Raw genomic sequence first — 19,139 nt, forward strand, 5'->3', positions numbered from 1 at the left:
AGGGATGAGGAGGTTTTGAAAGCCGATGTTCTGTTAAAACAGGCATGCTCTTAAATCAACCAAATCAACATAGCCAGTATAGCAAACGTCCTAACATCCTGGTACATTCTTACCATGGTCTACAGATATGCCAAGAATACTTGAAATCTTTCTTACACTGAAAACACAAAGAAACTTATTATTAAATAATGCCATTTAACAAGATCACCACCTAACAGTGGACGGCTGCACAGCTTCCTCCCCAGTTTTATTGAATTTACTGATGCACACATGTTTTCTAAAGCCTGCTGGGATATAGTATGATGGAGAAGAAGAGGATGCTGATGTTGAAAGAGAGGCATGAGGAGGACGAGGGCCCTGTGATGGAGAGTGTTTGATGGGAAGTACAGTATTGGGGGGGGGCACTTACTGTGGTTAAATGTGTATGAGTTATCCAGGCTGCTGAGCTGCTGTAAGCGGGCATGCATCATTCCCGCCCTGTTACGGGACACAGGAAGAGTCTGAGACTTCCGCTCATGTGCAACAGGTCCTGCCCCATCCTGGTTCCTGATGAGGAAACAGGATGAGTTAATGAAGCTGCAGGTTACGGTGAATAATACATAAATTTTACAACTAACACTCGAACGCCCTGGGAGCGATTTGAATTTATGAGATTTTAAAGGCGAAAGTAAAGCTGTGAGTGCACGTTTGCCATGCAGTTTAAAGCTGAGAATAATCAAAGTGGTACTGACAGCATTTATGAAGTTTAAGCTGAAGCCATGCATGTAAGAATGCGAGAGGCGATGAACTTTAAGCGTCGGATGTGTCACAGCACTGCAACTTTTTTTCTCCTTTTCTTTTAATGGTGAGAAGTTATCATGCAATTGCTCTCAGTTTCACGTTCAGGCTTACCCAAGCAGGAGAGGGCAGGAGCCAGGTTTTATTTCATTATGTTAAACTTGCCAGCGTTTCAGTGAATAGAGACAGAAACAGTGGTGGGGGGTTAGACAGAGTGAATAGATAAAGCCTTCTGGGAGTCGAGGCGAGCTCCCAACAGTGATTCAAGTACAGTGCGTGTACTCTGATCAAATCAAATTAAAATAACAGTACAGTCAGACCCTTCAATAGTAAGAAACATGATGGCTTACAGACAACAAATAGCTGGATACTCATAAACTGCATAAAACCTAATGGACAAGTCGATTTGTCTTCTCATGATAAAAAAGTGTTGAGAAGCCTGAAATCCTTTATGGATGACAGCAACATTACCTTGCAATGTATCTCTTTCCCATGTATCTGAACTGATGGAGGCACACTCTGAGAAATGGAAAGTGGGTATAAAAAAAATGTAAAAAACTCAGTTGCCATGTGTTTTTCAGCAATGTGTCTAATAGCTGGTTATTCTCTAAAGGATGTCTTACTCGACTAAAGTGAAGAAGTCCATCAGGTCAGAAGATGATGCCTTGTTCCAGTATGTGAACAGAGCATCTAAAAGAGACAGAAATGGACACTGTGGAGACTTCTCTTGTTTTTTTAAAAACCTAGTGTAAACAATTAAGTAAAGCTAGAAGAGCAGGAACTGTCACAGAGATTAGAGTTTACCCTCAGACATGCTTTTGAGCACATGTAAGAAACACATGAGGAGGCTCTTGATTTCTGCCTGGTCCAGTTTATCACAGCGCAACAGCGGGCTTCCCAGGGTCGAGGCAGGCTGGTTCTGCAGGACAAACGGGACAATCAGGCACGGATAGAAAAATATATAATCCTACCAGTGTGTTGGCTCCCAGTAAGATGTGAAAAACTAATCAGGTTATTTGAGACTTACCACAGCAATGCCATAAAACCTGTTGCCTTATTTGATAGCATCAGTGCATTTTCACGATATTTTTGACCATTTGATAAACAGCAATCAATAATACAAGCATAGCACAACAACTGAATATAACGCTCTGGCTTAAAACTTTTTTTTTATGTAGGAACAACCGTGTGATGTGGGCTCTAAGCATTTGGACAATGATACTATTCCCCATTCTTTCCCCACAACAGTGGATTTTAAATTAAACAATCAAGATGTGACTAAAGTCCAGATTTTCAGCTTTATTTCAAGGGGTTTAACAAAAGTATTGCGTTAACCGTTTAGAAATTGCAGCACACATAAATCCCCATTTCAGAGGCTCAACATTACTTTAGCAAACTAGAATAGCTAAACAAAAGAACTGTTTCTAATACTGTGAAATATTTGGTATCCAGTGATTGTCTTTAGTCTAGAACCCATGGAAATCACCAAATGCTGCATTTCCTCCTTTGAGATGCTCTGTCAGGCCTGTATCACCACCTCAGTTGCTGCTTCAGTTTTGTCTTTGGTAACTGAAAAAGCATGCTCTGCTGAGATTGTTATGGTCACTGAAGAATATGCAATTTCTTTGCCGTAATAGACTTTAAGGTTGGTTTTCCAGTATGCTCTGGGTCAAACTCCATTTACACTGTAAAGTGCTGCACGATCAGTTTTGGGCACAGAATGAAACCTAATACTGAGCGTTCCAGTGAGGGAATGCCACGCTACCAAATACAAGTTAAACACGCCAGGTCTTTTATCTGCTTACTTTGTCATGGAGTAGTGAGGAAATAGACCTCACCTGGCCATAAAAATGCTTGTCAGTAAATTATCCAATTGCTTATTCCTAAACAGTAATGCAATACTTTCCTTAAATCCTCTGAATAAAACTGAAACCTGCACTTTTATCATATCTTGATTGTTTCATTTCAAACTCACTTTTTGAGGTGTACAGAGGCAAAACTACAAAAACTGTATTATTGTCCAAATACTTAAGAGGTTTTCAGAAGGTCAGAGAACTACACTGCAGTGAAATGATTCATCCAGATGTTGCAGGGATTTGTTCCCTGAGCTGAGACACACGGCAGGGAAAAAAAACAGAACCAAAGCAGCAGCTTTACCGCAGCAAGAAGTTGGCTATGTACCAAGCACGTTCCTTTGCCAGCAGTTAGTCTAGACCATGAAACTAGCTGGGGATGACTTCATGGAAAGCATGATGCTGTTGCTTTGGATTTTTAAAGGGTCTTTTGCAGACTGGAGAACTTTAAGGCTAAAATTAGGGTGGAAAGGCTGATGTGAGCTTCAAAGTCTGGTACACTTTTTGGGCTTGAGCTATTCTTGAGTTGCTAATAGTTTTGTGTCTTCTTGCCCCCCCAGCAGGGAAATAAAGCAGCTGCTGCACACCAGAAACAAAAGCAGTTCCAACACTGGGTGAAACACGACAACAAAAATCCAGTCCTTTGTGTTTAAATCTTCTCAGATTTAGTTTGAGGCTGTTTATCAGAGAGAGACAAGAATCACACAGCACGAATGAGAGGAAATCAAAAGCATGCATGCTTATCACCATCTGGAACAAGAAAAGTGCCAAACCCTCGTGAGGCCCTGAGGTAAAACACGTCTGCTTTACAGCAACAGAGAATAAACAGGACAAAGCCTGACAATCTCCTGGCAAAGTAAGGGCTTAGAGTTTAGGGCACCAACACACACACACCCACTATCATTCCCAGATGGGACACTCCTAGGAGGGACTGTGTGGAGCAAGGAGGTGTTTTGTACTTGAAGTGAACTGCTGGACTGCAGGGCCCTCTCTGGCACACTGGGGACAGTGAGCAGGGAGAAGTCCATGGTGGCACGCTTGGAGTGCACGGAGAGCATGGACTCCTCAGTCTCCGTAAAGAATTGCAGGACATTGACAGAGTGTCTCCGTAGAAACTTCTCCGTCTGCCATGGCCAGCCATACAGTGAAGGTGAGGAGTTAATGGCACAAGTTAGCAAAGAGAGACTTTATGTGGCAGTTTTTCCCATAATAAGGGGACATCTGATGTGCCTGAAGTGCCATTTTGATTTGCATGTTAGACACGTGTCAAAGAAAGGCTAAATTGGATTTCTAATACATAAACATATTCCGGGAATCTCAAAGCTCATTCTGTCAAATACCTTGTCAAGGGAACTGCCCTTGTCATTGTTCCTCTCAGGCAGGCTATTCCCAGAATCAGTGCTGATGAGTGATCCACGAGAGTCTGCGTGGCGCACAGAGTTAATGTTGGGGGTGGACGCCGCATGAGGTGAAGCTGTAAAAAGGAATAAGAGTGAGATGTTACATAAAATAAACATAAAGTAACCTGAAAGGGGGAAAAAAAGGAATGTCTTATCATTTACCGGTGCCGGAGATGGCTCCAAAAACATCTTTGTGGAAGCCGGTGTCCAGAAAGGTGCTCGACCTCGGAGGTGTCATCAAAGTGTTGGTATGGAGAGAATCATCTCTTCCGTTCTGCACGACAAATAAAGAGTTTAATGAATCAAACCCACATAAAATACTCCGTATTTATATGTTACATTTATTTTGTAGGATTATTGAGATATTTTTACATGCATTAAAATTCGGACCAAATGGACACAGCATATGGATAAATATATAATACTCGGAAAACACACTAGGTGGCTCCCTTACACTGGTGCAGTGGTTGACGGTGAACGGCGACACTTCCTTCACATTTAGCCTGTTGACGTTTTCTTGGAGCAGACCAAACAAGGGCAAGTACAGGGTGACTAACCTGGCCTGCTGGCTCTGAAAAACAAAATGAATAATTTAAAGAAATGTCTCAATATCACACACATCTCACACACTCATAAAGACAGGGACAGGGGTGTGAACACACTGCTTACTTTTGAGGTGTAGCGATCATCAAACGCATGCTTCATCATGAGGCTCTTCAGCACTTGGATGGCAATCTGACGAATCTCCCTGAACTCCTGCAGAGCTGCGCTGGCTTCCCTGAGCAGCAGTCCGACCAGGAAGTGGTTCTTACAGAAGTCATCCGTCAGCGAGTAATCCAGCTGGAGGTCTGTAAGGATAAGTGGGACGATGAGGAGACTAGGACTGACCGACAGGAGAAGTAGATGAAGAGTGTGAAAGGAGAAACCCAAAAATCTCACTTACCAATTTGACACAGAGACAGTAATCAGAAAAAAATGATCAACATTTAGAGAGTATAGCTACTGCAGCCAGCTTTAAAACTCATTATAGGCAGATGATTCTTATAAACATCATCAAACAGTCTAAAATGAGGAGAAAACAAAGGGAAAAGCTCAAACTTTCATGTTTGACAGATTCACACTGTGGCTGAGCTGCACTTCCACATCAGCAAACATCGCTGAGAAACGCGACTAAAGCTAGCGGCTGAACAACAGCAATGGTTTCCAGCAACATTTTAGACAAGTAAAGAAAACCCAAATCACATGACTTTATTCAGAAACCTTTTGCTTTTATCTTTTTAAAACCTGCATTTGAAGCATACAAGAATTAAAAAGATATCTGGTTTCTCAGGAATGATGGAAAATAGTTTACTCATTATAGCCATAAACCCCTAAACCAGTTCAAGATAGAAACCTCCCCCCCAGAAACAAACAAACTACAAGCACACCAAATCCCCCACACCTGATGATGATGACAAGTAATAAACGGTCTAATCTGACAAGATCATAACCTGAAATCCAAGATGAACCAGCTTGCAGGAAAGCTTAAAGAACTGACAGGTTCAGATTTTAGAGGAAATTTGAAACTAATAAACGATCGGCATGAAGTCACGACACCTTCCACCTACCTACTGGAGTGTCACATGACTCCACAGTATTACATGGAGGTAATGAGGCTAATTGAGGAAAACACAAAACAAACACAGTGTACAGTGTACATCTTTTTAAAGCAAAAGAAATCGACTGCATGAGCATTTATTTATTTTAAAAAACACTGTATTTTATTGTATGTATGCACTATGTTGGGTACAAGTGCTTTATTTTGTAAAAAAGTTCATGAACTACTTTTGCACTGCTGCCCTTCCACAGCATAGCATCTTACATGCAGGCAGCATACGAACACAATATGCAAACACTTTAGCAGTCATTATTGTTTAGCACAACTTTCTCACCTTGAAATCTCAAAATGCGTCCCTTTCCAAACGGCATGGGCAGGTTTAAGGGGACGAAGTGCTCGTGGTTGCACACGACTCGCAGGAACTCAAACTTGAACTCAAACAGAGTCTGTATTGAGAATAAACCAGTAAGGCACCTTTACTTTACCTCTATTATGAATTATGGCTGATAATAAGGCTTTGCTTTATGACTTCAAGTTGAATAAATAAGTAGTTATGCAATTTATTTCTATAAAGGCTGTTGCACATTGTATTGTCAGCCCACCTTTGGGTCTCCAGGCACAAAACAGTTGATATAGTGGTTGATCTGCTTGAACACAAAGCCTCTGTCCATCAGGTTGAAACAACGCTACAAAATAAAGGGAGCACAGAAATAATATAAATATCCATATCAGTATATTAGTTACCATTTACCTAATAGATAGCACTTTGCCATCTGAGATAAAGTATCTCTGGTTTCTGACCTTGATGAAGACTGCCAAGCTGTGGTTGGCATTCCGGGCAGCATCTAGGTTGTCCTTGTATTTCTGAGTGATGTGTGGCATGATCATGTTGACCAAGGTCTCAACAGTGTGATGGAACGATGCAGAGAAGCGCTGGTTCCTGGACAGCTGGAGGGCGCAGCAGGTAAGTTGTTACAAATGTTGTTATTCAGCAAAGAACTCCCACGAAAAGATCAAAGCCAATAATAAGGTTTAAAATGTGGGAACTGCGGTTTATTTGAGTCAATCTTACATCCTTCAACAGTAAATAAATACTCAGACTTTAACTTCAAATATGAATTCATCCTTGAAACAGAAATAATTTGCTATTAGAGCTAATGTAAAAATAGCTATGTAGCAGATAAATGGTTAAAATAGTAAGCTTACATTTACAGATGAATAAAATAGTTAAATGCAACAGAAACGGTAAGCTAACTTTTTCAGATCAAGCTTAAAATGATTTCTTTAATCTATGGACTGTGACGGTCCTACACATGAGAACTGTTTGGAAGCAGCATTTTAAGGACGGTTTCCAAACTCCAGACACATCATACTAGTGGATGTTAAACACAGGGATGTGGTTGCCTATGGGGTTCGAACAAATGCCGCTAATTAAACTGCACAGCAGTGTGGGACAGACTGTGGATACATAAAACTTCCACTGTGGTGCTCCGGCTGTCCACAACACCCGGCATGCTGCAAACTACTGTGAAGAACCCAAAGTGTAATAAAGCGGGCATTAGTGGACACCTCGGAGTCAAGCACACATGCTGCGGCGAACTTACCTTTACTTTACAGCTCTCAATCAAGTACTGAGCCATGGATTTGACTAAGGCTTCGAAGAAATACCAGGAGTACTGCACAACGAACAATTATCAGTTAGAGAACAGACGGCTATAATTAAAGACTGTGTAATCCTTTAAATAAGAACAAATGTGCTACCTTGAGCAGCTTGTTACTTGTGAGGAAGTCAGTGGAAGGCTTCAGGATTGCAGTCATGGCTTTAGCCAACTCCTCGTGCACCGTTCGGGTGGTGGAGGACGTGTATGGCTCAGTCTTGAAGACATACTGCATCAGAGACACGCAAAGACAGACATGTCAATTCATATGAGACTATATATGATTATGTAAAGGTCAAATAAAACAGAAATATGGATCTGACATTTAAAATTTACCTTCACGTAAGATCTAAGGTAGTGCTCCAAACCTTCCTCGTGGCACTGCGCCACAACGTGAATCATGACTCTAACAGGACGAAAGGCAAAAGCTCAAGTGAGATAACGGTTTCTACGCTAAGATTCTGCTCTCACGACACTGGAAAATTAATTTCCATTCGTAAATTCATTCATTTCTCTCTGATCACAGCAAGACAAGAGGAAAAAAAAGAAATTGAACAATTATATTTCAGGCAAAAAGGCTGCAGGGAGAAGCAACAGCTTATATGTGACTACCCCTCATACATAACACGATATCTAACCAATGACAAACTGAGCTGCTTTCTTTCAATATTTTTTTGTACAAATGAATGACATATATTTGGCATATATAATGATATATGACTGATATTTCAATAGCAGTAAATTGTATGGAATTTTATTTGCTCTACAGAAATGAAGCACTTCAGGGACACTTGCCTGGTGACGTTGACTGCCACGTCTTCCTGGGTGGCACTGGTTAGCACCCTGAACAGCTGATTGAGGATGGTGGGCAGGAACTTGATCATCACGTGACTCTCCATGGCGTGCAGACTCTGAGATTAAAGCATCACCACAGATATGTTTACAAAGGATTTGTTCACAAACCTTTTTGTGTAAAATGAGGGAAATAAATGTAAAAAAAAAAAAAACATGTTTAAAATGTGCATGAAAGGCTAATTGAGAAGACCTTCAGGGAAAGCTAATCTACTCACAACAGGAGTACATGTGTGGATAATACTGTGCTAATCATCCACACTGTATGCTTCAGCGCCTGGAACGTAGCTGAGTGCAGATACTGGTGGATCGGTGCCTGCGCACAGGAAACTAACGCGAGCCTGCCAAGTCATTTGGCGGGTTGCCAGTCGGCACAGCTGACCTGCCGTTTGACCCTCTGGCTATTGTTTGTGTTCACTGCTCTGTTTATATTATAGCCCAAGAGATGCACTGGACCAAACGTGGCTCTCTGTGTCAACGTTCACCAGGGGAAAAGTAAACCGAGTTTCCCGTGGACTGACAGTTAGCGACGGAAAAGGCGACAACTGAGCTGCCAGTACCACAGAAAAATATGGAAAAGAAATCATGCCAACTAGGAGACGACCTCTGACAGATTTACTGGTATCAGCCCAGCCTCTGCAGTTAAACTCTGTATAAACGGGGAAATGGAACAAGCTGTGCACAAACTGTCCAGAAGGGTGCGCTGTTGGCATGCCACAACACACACACACAAAAAAGAGATCATTAATCTGCATGTGATTCAGCACCAGCCCAGTGTGACTGGGACTGATGAGAGGATACGAACACCAAAATATGGAAAATTGTATTTGTAGTTGTTTAAAATGTCTGAGAAGCTGTATGCACTAATTTCCACAGTGTATAAAAACACTATGTCAACACTGGTGGATTCTGGTCAGTATAGTGTGTTTATTCGAGCTGCAATGCAATTTTTTAGTGATTTAATTAACACGACAGCAGCAAAGTCAGTAGTCACGTTAAAAGTCATGTCTATAGGTTGCGTTACAATCAAACAAAAATAAGCATTTCCTTCCAACAACAACAAGAGTGTACGCCAAATAATAACAACCACTTTGCTTGTATGGCACTTTTCAAAACACAGAGTTACAAATTGCTTCACAGTTTGAATAAAAGCCATACGTTAGAGAGAAGTATACTTGTTCCAACATACACACACATAAATGTAAACCACGGCCCAAAATAATGGGGGAAAGATGAAAGTAAAGCTAACCTATAAAAAATGAGTTCTTAAATTAAAACAAACCACAGGTTCAGCCGAACTGACAGGCGGAGGTAGGCTGTTCCAAAGTTTGGGTGCTACAGCCTCCAAAGTGAGATCGCCTCTGGTTTTAAAGCAGGTCAGCTGCAGTGATAAGGTCTCAGTAGCTCTGATATACAAGCAGGGGCTTGTCCATTTAGCGCTTTAAATGTTAATAATAGGGTTCATGAATTCTAGTTAATTGGAACCCTTAAATTTTGCAGTGACTGATTTACCTTCAGGTATTTGACCAGCTCTCCTCCTGACGCCTGGGCGCCTGATGCAATGCTTTGACAGTAATGGAAAAAATTGTGCAAATGCTGATCCTGAAACACAAAGCGAAACAAAAACTTTGTTGCTATGAAGAGCTCAAACTGAGAACACAAAAGAGCAGATGAAGGTGCAGATGAATCAGGGGTGTAAAACTAACCTGAGTGTAGACAGTAGACACAAGGTGGGTGGAAACTTTGAATAACGGTTTTCCTCCATCCACCCATTTCACTTCAGGACCCAAATGCTGTAAAATGAGAAAAAGCAACAGTGCGTTTCTGTCACTACCTCCATAGACATGGACGCCACCAATGGATGAGCTATTGTCTCTCAAAGCTAGCTCCCAAGACCACAACCTGTTCTGAACGGAGTCAAACTTCTGTTAGAGATTTTGGGGAAGAATTGGCTTAATATATTTTTTAAAAAAGATCTCTCAGCTCTCTCTCTCCAGCTATATGGCGCTCTGTCAGCTCCATATAGCTGGGCAATCATATCATAAAGTGAATGAGAACATACGTAGAGGGACACTTGAGAACTCCTATCCAGTGTCTAAAAGGTGTTTGTTAAGTGGGTTAGCAGCACTAAGCAACTGTCTGACATGCAATCTGGACAGAGCATATCCTACTCAGCAGTGTCATATTTGTGCTATGTATAACCTCAATCGGTTTTCATCAGCACTTTCATGGCTAGTAGTGCACTGCACCTTGCTGGCACCCTCCTGACAGCTGAGGTATCCGGCAGGTAAGTTGGCGGCAACCGGGATCTGACTCTCATTCATGATCACCCGACCGTCCTTCAGCAACGGGAGCCAGGCGTAACCAACTGCGAGCAGAGACAGAGTGGGACGTCGTCAAATAAGAGCTTTGCATATCTGTGCCGAGAGCGATATTTTTAATCATGGTGTCTTACCTTGCATCTCAACCTGCTCTCTCTTTTTGGTGCTGGCCTTGCTGTTGCTATCGCAGCTGACGTGATAGAAGGTGAAGAGAAGATGATGCTTCTCGTGGAGCTGGGTTGGCAACTCAATCTTAAACTGAAGCAGAGGAGCAGAAATAAACACTCTGTCGTGCATTAATGTTTAGAACTTACAATGATTTTTTTTTTCTTTGAAAGGTTAGGTACAGTGTGCTTACTTCATCGTAGAATTCAGGATTTTGCTGGTGATGTAACACTGAGGCAAAGGCATTTTTGGTAAACAAGGGTCCTCCAGGCCGGCCGTAGATGCACTGAGAAACAACAACAATAGCCCATTAACTCTCGGACTGATAGGATTATCCTCGGGGGATTTTTCCGCATATTTTCCTGCATGCATTTTACCTTAAGTGCAACAGCCTCTTCCTCATCCGAGTCCCTGAACTCGATGCAGACAGCTATGTTTCTAGCCTTAGGGCAAACACAAACAGCAAATCTGAAATAAATTGGCTGGAAATTTGCGAGAAACCTTCACAGAGGCAAAACATTTAATATACCTGTGTTCCTATGTCAATAAACCCACAAAATAACACCACAGAATAAATGAAATACCTTCGCAAATGACTTTTGGCTGTCGTATTTCAAGTGCTTCGGGTAGACATAGAGGTGATTGTTGTAGATGGTGAAAGGCTGAGAACATTTGGCAATGCACGGCACAAACTCCTCCACTTCAAAGAAGATGTTGCTCTTCTCGCTGACATCAAACTGCTTCACAGGGATGTAGGATGAGGTAACACAATCTATAAGAGAGAAACAGGACAGAGAGAGGGAGAACAAATAAACAGCCTGCAGACAATGTAACCTGTCTAGTCTGAGCAGGAGCAGTTCTCATCTCTTATATTGGCTTCATGGGGTGAATTTAGAGGGCTTACTTGACAAGTCTGGGGCTACGTTGTCAATGGTAACATCGAGGTTTCCTAGGATTACAGGCAGCTTGGCCATCTTCTCCGGCCTGAGGAAAGGAAAATAAACTCAAGTTAAGCCTTTGCTATCGTTTACCACAGGCCGAATAAGAAACAGGTGGCTGACGTCGAGAAATTAGATGAGCTGTATGTGAACACATTAGCACTTCTGAGCAACAATATGATTTTTATATACTAACAGTCTAGCATTTTGCCAAAACAAAACCTATAGGCTCATATTTTCCTTACAGAGCACCTGCAAACTATTCAGACAGTTTATATTAGAGTGCGCTCGGAGAAACATTACTAACTTCCTGAAATCAGCCAGCAGCTTGAGCATATCGTCGTTGGACAGTTTGTTGCTGTCTTGTCTGTACAGAGCTGAGAAGCGAGCAGTTTTGTCAAGAGTCCCTGAAGCATCTTTGAACAAAGGTCTGCAAGAAAGAAGAAAAGTCAGAGGCATTTAAATTCCTTTTTATCGATTATTATATTTGAACAAAGGACACCGATAGCTTGCTGGACTACGCTAGACTTCACAATATTTGTTCATTTCTTTATTTATTCAGGTTTTGGAGTAAATGTTGAGTGTATAATATGTCACGAGACCACTAACAAATCATCATCACTAGAGCCCAGGGAAACAGTTTCACCACGAGTATTAAAAACCCACCCAAAAAATTAAGTATACATTGATACAAAAAAGAGAAAACCTTCAGGAATAGTTCACTTTAAACATCAAATTACATGTTTTTCTCTGGCCTGTAGTGACTTTCATCTATCCATCTATCCTTTTGGTGCAAGTTGTCCAGTTTTAAAGATAATGTTTGTAGAGATTTCCTTTTACACACACAATTCATCTACCACATGGCTATGCAGAAGAAAGCATCTATCCACCTGTGACAGGATGCAAACATTAATGACACCTATGCTTGGGTATGCTGAAGGCCACCAGATGGCGATAGCTCTGGATGCAAAAAGACCTGGGATCGTATATAAGACTGGGGGAAAAAGCCTTTCCGTCTTTACCTCAGTCAATGCTTTCCTGCTAAGTTTATGGGCTCAAAAATTACTCAAAAACTGTTTGAAAAAAAAGAGCACACTTATTGGATAACAGGCTTTTGGCCACTACTTAGCAGCACTACATTGCCAGAGTAAACACGCATATATTTGAGTTTTGGTTGAACTTGATTTTTTGAAGTAGAGCAATTAATTCTTAATGCTTAATTCTTTCTCTGCGACGGTTTAAAAATAGCAATGTTTGGTGACATTTGGGATTCAAAATCACTATAAAATCACTTCCTTAAGAACTTGTGCAGTTGGTTTATGTCCGTTTGAATTGTGGTGTTGATGTAAAACTCACAGAGATAGCATGCATATGTATTTAAGGAGGAAAGTACCTTGCTCCCCAGGCAAAAGGCATCCTGTACTGGCCTAACCGGCTGCATGCCAGCTTGGCGTTTTTCAGGACCTTCTGTGCCACCTGGTGCAAAACAGGAACACACTTGAGCTTCGACACAAACACGCACAAGCTGGAGCTCGTTTCTTACAGTAACTGTAACAATATTCAGCAAGCTGCCAATCTCAACCAGAGTACACACACATTTGAGAAAACAAACACACACACAGTCCTTCGACCAACATGCTGGACTGAATCACATTACTACCCACTGTTCTGCCCTCGGGGTGTGCACCTACTTTGTAGAGCCAAAGTCAATGCTTTTGTTGAGTTTCTGCGCAACTGGTCAGCGATTGCAAACTGGGAAGATTATCTTCGCATAATGTGGAATAATTTGGTGGAATCTGCTGATTCTAGAGGAACACGGGGTCAGTACCTTGGTGGAGTCTGAACTCTTCATGTATGGCTCGGCACAGTGGTTGATACCCCCCTGAAGCACCTTCTCTATGCGGGCCACCAGGAAGATATCTGGGTGTGGGCATGTTACGGAAAACACTCCCTATGAATCGAAATGTTAGAACAGATTTGAATATGTATTGGTAGATTTCCCCAGTGCAGTCATTAAGATGAAGAAAAACAAGAATCAGTGTTTTTCAAGTATTTATTTACCTGTCTGGGATACTGCATGGCTGCTTCTGGCATCCCGTGGATCAGCCGCTGGCCGTCGGGTCGGCCATCGCCTCCCCCGTTCATATACTGACTGCTGTTATTGGGCATCATGCCCCTGACAGAGGGGTGGTTTAGGTCAACGTGGAAATCAGAGGAGATTTTTCTGCCATTCTGGATGTCAAACAGCGACAGGGTGATGTAGAATGGCTCCACCTGGAGAAAGAGCACAGTGCCAATTTATTAGGCAGAGTCTGATAGTCCTGCCCATCACTTAGACTAAAGTACTATGCACATGTGTTGGGTATGCTGTGATGTCTTTGGGCTGCTATGATGGCTCCTTTCATCTTGTACTACACTAAGGTATCAAAGTATGACTTGGATAAACGATACTTTAAAGGATAAAGTATGACGTGGATAAATAAAAGCAGTCTATTTGTCCTTTATTTTGCCTACAGGCCACATAAAATGCTCCCAAGGGCCACAGCTAACAACAATTAATTTTACTGAAGTTAATGTGATGTGCTCTGGTATGGTGTAGATAAAGAGTATTAAATAATAAAAGCATAAATATATCTAATTGCATTGTACTATTTACAGTGCTAAAACTAGCAAAGCACAGCTCCAGTACAGTGGATCCAGTGTCACGTGACCTTACAGTACATATAAATATATTTGACCACTGGCATCAGAGAAAAAGCTGGACTGATAGACGCGTGTCTCACGAACATCTAGCAGCTACTGCTGTAAAATTTCAGTGGAGGGAGCTGCGTGAACGCACTTCGCAGCATTTGCTCTGCGTGCGGACCATGTTGAGGTTTTAATAGACAGTTTCTGCTGGGAGGGACAGCAGGACATCAGACTTCATTACACAAAATGTTTGCCATTTCTGAGCCTGTAGGCTGGTTGCTATGCCAACAGGAGTCGTTCACCAGCTCAAATAATGAGACAAGTCCATCCGGCCCGCTGTAACAAAACCATCTCATCCATCCTTAGTCAGGCGGATAATGATATTTCTGTTATTTAAGGCCTGATGCGGAAAGAAAAAGAAAAAGAGATCCGGCTTACGTTTGTTGTTGGCCCTTCCTCGTTCTCGGCCACACAGCTTTGCAAATTAAACGAGAGGTCGTTGCAGTTCACCAGCACACGCTTGCCAAACTTCTCCTCAAACTGCTTCACGTCTGGCTCTATTCCTGAGAAATCGAGTTTCTAAAGATAGTTCAAAAGACGGTATAGCATTAAACTGGGTCGGGTATTATCACCAAATGGGACAAAGTGAACGTAAGTGCGCCTTAATTTACCTGTGTGTCCGGATCCAGCGTGAACAGCTTCAGTCTGGTTTCATTCTTCATCCTAGACTCTATATCTCTTGTGCTCTGCGGAGAAGGAAAGCATTTCCTAAACTGAACCGCAAACTGTCTGAAACAGTGGAAACGCTGGCCGGGAGATTCACGGCGAGTTGTTTTTTTTTATTAGTACAACATTTGTCATTCGCACCGATCTGGAAGTCAGGCTCCATATTTTACAGGCCGATTGTGCTGTGCAGACAGGGGTGAGAGTCAGGTGGTACCAGCACACATTTCACTGGAGCACACTCTATCCTGTCAAACTGTTTTCCACCCAACTGTTACCACCAGTTTCCATGCACATATGGCTTTACTATTACGTACCACTCATCACAATAACAGCAAGAAGAGCTTTTAAAAAAACAAAACAAAAAAACCACCATAAATATCGGAAAAATATTTGCAGCCTGCAACTCGTCAGGCAGTTTCCCCTTAAATACCAGAGACGATTCTATCCTCAAAAATCATAAAAGCTCCTAATGCTTTTCTCCCTGCTGGGTACCTTGGATTGGATATTGCTGACTGTATGCATTCTGTATATATTCTGGGCAAAACGCACTCTTAAAGGAAAAATCATATTAGATATAATCCTGAGAATGGGAGGGGGGGGGTGTCTGTGTTTAATGTCAGATCGGATGAAAAACAAATGAATCACTGTGAAATTGGCTGTGTCACCCTCAACATTTAAATCTAAATTTAAGACACATGTTTGTGGCAAGGATGGTTCCTTCTGTGCCTTCTTGCTACTTCAGTGAGGATAGGAGATTAAACTCCATAAGAAGAATGCGTGCACATCCAACAGAGAAAGTAGGACCTACCTGAAAGCTGTCCATACTGCCAGAGGAGCTGTCTGACTTTCCAAGATCATCATCTGTCAGAAAATACAAGAAACAATGGGTGTGGGGAAAATATGTAAACCTTAAGAAAAACCACCTAGGGTTGTAAAACCTCTTTAATCACTCACTGACACGTGAAAGTTCGGTAAACAGTAATTCAGCTGTGCAGGAATCAGCCGGGACCGAGATGGGGATACTGCAGGTCTCAGTGGCATATTTAAAAGAAAGCTTACAGATCTTTTCAAGCGCAATAGCGGTTTTATTCTTTCCCCTCTCTCATGCACGGATGATTAATACAAGCAGAGGAATTAGAAAGATTAGCGGAGTGTTTTATGCAGAGGCATTCAGCCTCTCTGCTTCACGGCTAAGCCTCCTGTGAGACAGGAGGTGAGTATTAAAAGCTTGGGTGGTCTGGTATCACATCTCCACATACTACATGTACAAGGCCAGGAAAAAAAAAAAAAATCAAGAAAAGTGAGCCAGAACTTGTTGATGATGTGGATAAACATTTCATTTTAAAACACCAGTTAGATATAATATTGCGGAGGAAATAAAACATAAATGAGAAGGCTTACTGGGTGGATAAAGTAAGAAGGTCGCCCTTATTAATAACTGACTAAGCATGAAAACTCTCGTCATTAATCTGCACAATTTCACAAAACCTTTTCCTAGAATAAGGAAGCTATCTCGACAGGAATACCAACAAATAAAGACTCCCTTTCATGTGGAAGAATCCAGACGAACGCACACATACCATCGTGAATGTCTCCATTTCTCTTTTCCTGCATGGCGATTTCAAAGCTACTGTGCAAGATCTTATTGAGCGTGTTGATCCATTCCTCCATCTCCGCCTCGCTGTCTGCAGCCAGCAGGTAGGTGCTCTTGTCCTGCATCTTAAGCTCGAAAGCAAACCTTCGAACCTTGTTGTTCTGCAGAGACAGCATGGGGGGATAAAAAGGAAGGAAAGAGTTGTAGAGAGTGCAGATAAAAACTTATTGAACATTGCAAAGTAAAATACACCAAACAAGCATTTAATCATTAGTTATTATTAATCTCTGGCTCTCTTCCACAGTGTGTTTTGTGTCCCATCTTCCTCCCCTCACCCCCATCTGTCATAGCAGATGGCTCCCCCTCTTTGAGCCCGACTCTGCTGGAGGTTTCTTCCTGTTAAATGGGAGTTTTTCTCTCCCACTGTCACCGAATGCTTGCTCATGAGGGGTCATTTGATTGTTGGGGTTTTCTCTGTATTATGATAGAGTCTCTACCATATAACATAAACCACTATGAGACTACTGTTGTGATTTTGAGCTATATAAATAAAAATGAATTAAACTGAATTGAAATTATAACGATAGAAAAATAAAAGACCTGTTATTACTGAATAGATTGGATTAGTGAAATCTCATACTGACAGACTGAGTTTAATTTTTCACTTTTAAACATCAAGCATCCAGCCGTGAACATGGCAGAAGGGATGTTTCATCCTCCTCTCTGAAGAGAACACGGCCCCATGAGGCAGTAGATTTTTGAACTTAAAATGAATCTTGCTCTTATTCCACCATCACCCTCACTTCATTGTAATCTATGGTTAAAACCTTCAAAAATAAAGACCTGGTATATATTTGAATATTGAGTCCAAGTTTGGTAAACATGTAAGCATCTAAAGTCAGATTTAATTTAAATGCTGCAGTGAGCAAATGGAAAGAACGTGAGTTAGGGAGGGACAAAGCATTTACATCTGGATAACAAAGCCCTTCTGCCAGTGAGGACCTCAAAACAGCCACGAAGGCTGATGCCACTGCCTCATTTGGGCTTTCGTGTTATTCTATTAAAGCCCATTCAGAACCAATGAGGGCTGACTGAGCTGCAGTTTGTCTATGACTCAACGACTCTGAGGTCTGATGCTTATTAGGGTACTTTAATAAATGACTCCAGAAGAATTTGTTTTAGAGAAATAGAGGAGCCATTTTATTATTGTCAACAGTCATTGGATTGTGTTATGGCGGTTATCTCTGCAGCTTGCCTGCAATGTAGTGGGAGTGACTGGGAGGGAGAGACAATATCTGCAGACTAGCTGAGTAAACACAGAGAGGGGTGTTTGGGACAGAAATAAAACCAGACTCCTGATAAAGAGACTTAACCAGTGTCATCACCTGAGGTAGGAGACTCAACTCAGGGAAACTGACTCGACAGTCCTTAAAATTATTCCTACAGCACTGTATCTGTATCCTTACTTTAAAGAGTAAGAAAGAAGAGAGGAGAAAGGAAAACTTTTGGAAAACTGAGTCATAGAACACTTAACATTTTTTAGTTGTTTGTTATTACAAAGAGAGTGCTGGTCAGTTGATATATGACAAATGCAGTGTGTGTGTTTGACTGTATGTTGGCATCTTTACAAAGTGGAGGACCAGCTTGAGGCTCAGCTTGAAGCCTCTCTAGCATCTCTAAGCTGCAGCGTTAAAAAAACTGCAGTTATACTCATGGAGCAACTTCATCTGGGCCAGGTTAAATCATTAAACAAGGAAAAGCAGTTTAATATTCATTAAAGTGGACCTATTGTAGTCATTATTTTGTGGTCATACTTGGCCTTGAAGCCACTCAGTTCATCCAATGTGTGGAAAAAACACCCTTTTAGCTCCTCTCTCTTTAAGTCTCCCCTCACCTAAGCCAGTTTTCTTCTGATTGGCTAACACTCGCGAACAGAAGACCGCAAAATAACCGCAGTACTTAAATCACTCCCGTAAGACACATAAGGAAAAAGGATAAAATGAAATGTTCTTTATCACTGATTTATAATCTGGTCCCATTATGTCTCAGCTCTTGAGATCAGTTTGCAGTAGTCCACATCAACAGCACTGAGTGTGTTGGGTTTGTCGCTGAGCTTTTTACTTACACGATGATTTTTTAAAAAGAGCCTCAAACGGTTTTCCTTTTAATTACTGAGATTCTCTGTTAAAAATGAGCTCAGAAGGCTGGCAGTGATAGCTGCTGGACTGAGCCAGGAGCTGCAATTATACGAGCAGGGGTCTTTGGTTGAAAACTGGGTGACGTGGAGGTTCAGCAAACCCGAGGAATGGTACAGCCACTATAACCCACACACATCTTGAAGCATTCAAATATCCAGCACACTCCCCTCAGCTTACACTTGAGGTAACCCAGCCAGCTGGGTGCCTCAGAGGTAAAAAAAACAGGTTCTTTCCATCTGTTGACGCTGTAGATAGATGATAATGCATCCAGTGAGTGTTGGCCTACATTCAGCTGTTAGCACGTGGCATTGATTGTGAGGCTCGGGGAAAACGCTTAGAATCGAGACCTCAGCATTCACCTTGTTTCAGCAG

General features: G+C 41.8%; 1 protein-coding gene across 13 annotated transcripts in view; it reads right to left on the reverse strand.

Moving 5' to 3' along the window:
* The window catches only part of LOC100691189 (dedicator of cytokinesis protein 9), a 72,858-nt gene that overhangs the window by 8,779 nt on the left and 44,940 nt on the right, over positions 1 to 19,139 (reverse strand). For 8 of the 13 annotated variants that reach the window (XR_002058585.2, XM_013272617.3, XM_019352710.2 and 5 more), the window contains exons 8-39: positions 16,556 to 16,730; positions 15,784 to 15,836; positions 14,921 to 14,995; positions 14,688 to 14,828; positions 13,623 to 13,835; positions 13,390 to 13,512; positions 12,955 to 13,037; positions 11,869 to 11,991; positions 11,528 to 11,607; positions 11,208 to 11,395; positions 11,001 to 11,066; positions 10,817 to 10,909; positions 10,593 to 10,716; positions 10,387 to 10,505; positions 9,844 to 9,930; positions 9,650 to 9,739; positions 8,081 to 8,196; positions 7,622 to 7,691; positions 7,389 to 7,514; positions 7,232 to 7,303; positions 6,429 to 6,575; positions 6,230 to 6,313; positions 5,962 to 6,073; positions 5,638 to 5,685; positions 4,700 to 4,878; positions 4,485 to 4,601; positions 4,193 to 4,304; positions 3,971 to 4,104; positions 1,582 to 1,696; positions 1,401 to 1,467; positions 1,249 to 1,296; positions 410 to 546 (exon numbers count right to left, since the gene is read on the reverse strand). Coding sequence is in view for 12 of the 13 variants with exons in the window: in XM_013272617.3 (XP_013128071.1) it covers positions 410 to 546; positions 1,249 to 1,296; positions 1,401 to 1,467; positions 1,582 to 1,696; positions 3,971 to 4,104; positions 4,193 to 4,304; positions 4,485 to 4,601; positions 4,700 to 4,878; positions 5,638 to 5,685; positions 5,962 to 6,073; positions 6,230 to 6,313; positions 6,429 to 6,575; positions 7,232 to 7,303; positions 7,389 to 7,514; positions 7,622 to 7,691; positions 8,081 to 8,196; positions 9,650 to 9,739; positions 9,844 to 9,930; positions 10,387 to 10,505; positions 10,593 to 10,716; positions 10,817 to 10,909; positions 11,001 to 11,066; positions 11,208 to 11,395; positions 11,528 to 11,607; positions 11,869 to 11,991; positions 12,955 to 13,037; positions 13,390 to 13,512; positions 13,623 to 13,835; positions 14,688 to 14,828; positions 14,921 to 14,995; positions 15,784 to 15,836; positions 16,556 to 16,730 (3,517 nt within the window). In the remaining variant the exon portion in view is untranslated. The remainder of the gene's footprint in view (positions 1 to 409; positions 547 to 1,248; positions 1,297 to 1,400; positions 1,468 to 1,581; positions 1,697 to 3,970; positions 4,105 to 4,192; positions 4,305 to 4,484; positions 4,602 to 4,699; positions 4,879 to 5,637; positions 5,686 to 5,961; positions 6,074 to 6,229; positions 6,314 to 6,428; positions 6,576 to 7,231; positions 7,304 to 7,388; positions 7,515 to 7,621; positions 7,692 to 8,080; positions 8,197 to 9,649; positions 9,740 to 9,843; positions 9,931 to 10,386; positions 10,506 to 10,592; positions 10,717 to 10,816; positions 10,910 to 11,000; positions 11,067 to 11,207; positions 11,396 to 11,527; positions 11,608 to 11,868; positions 11,992 to 12,954; positions 13,038 to 13,389; positions 13,513 to 13,622; positions 13,836 to 14,687; positions 14,829 to 14,920; positions 14,996 to 15,783; positions 15,837 to 16,555; positions 16,731 to 19,139) is intronic. The other 5 variants (XM_025904121.1, XM_025904122.1, XM_013272620.3 and 2 more) reach the window with 3 other exon arrangements.

This window comes from Oreochromis niloticus, linkage group LG16, assembly GCF_001858045.2.
Source record: "Oreochromis niloticus isolate F11D_XX linkage group LG16, O_niloticus_UMD_NMBU, whole genome shotgun sequence".
NCBI classification, from domain to species: Eukaryota; Metazoa; Chordata; class Actinopteri; order Cichliformes; family Cichlidae; genus Oreochromis; species Oreochromis niloticus.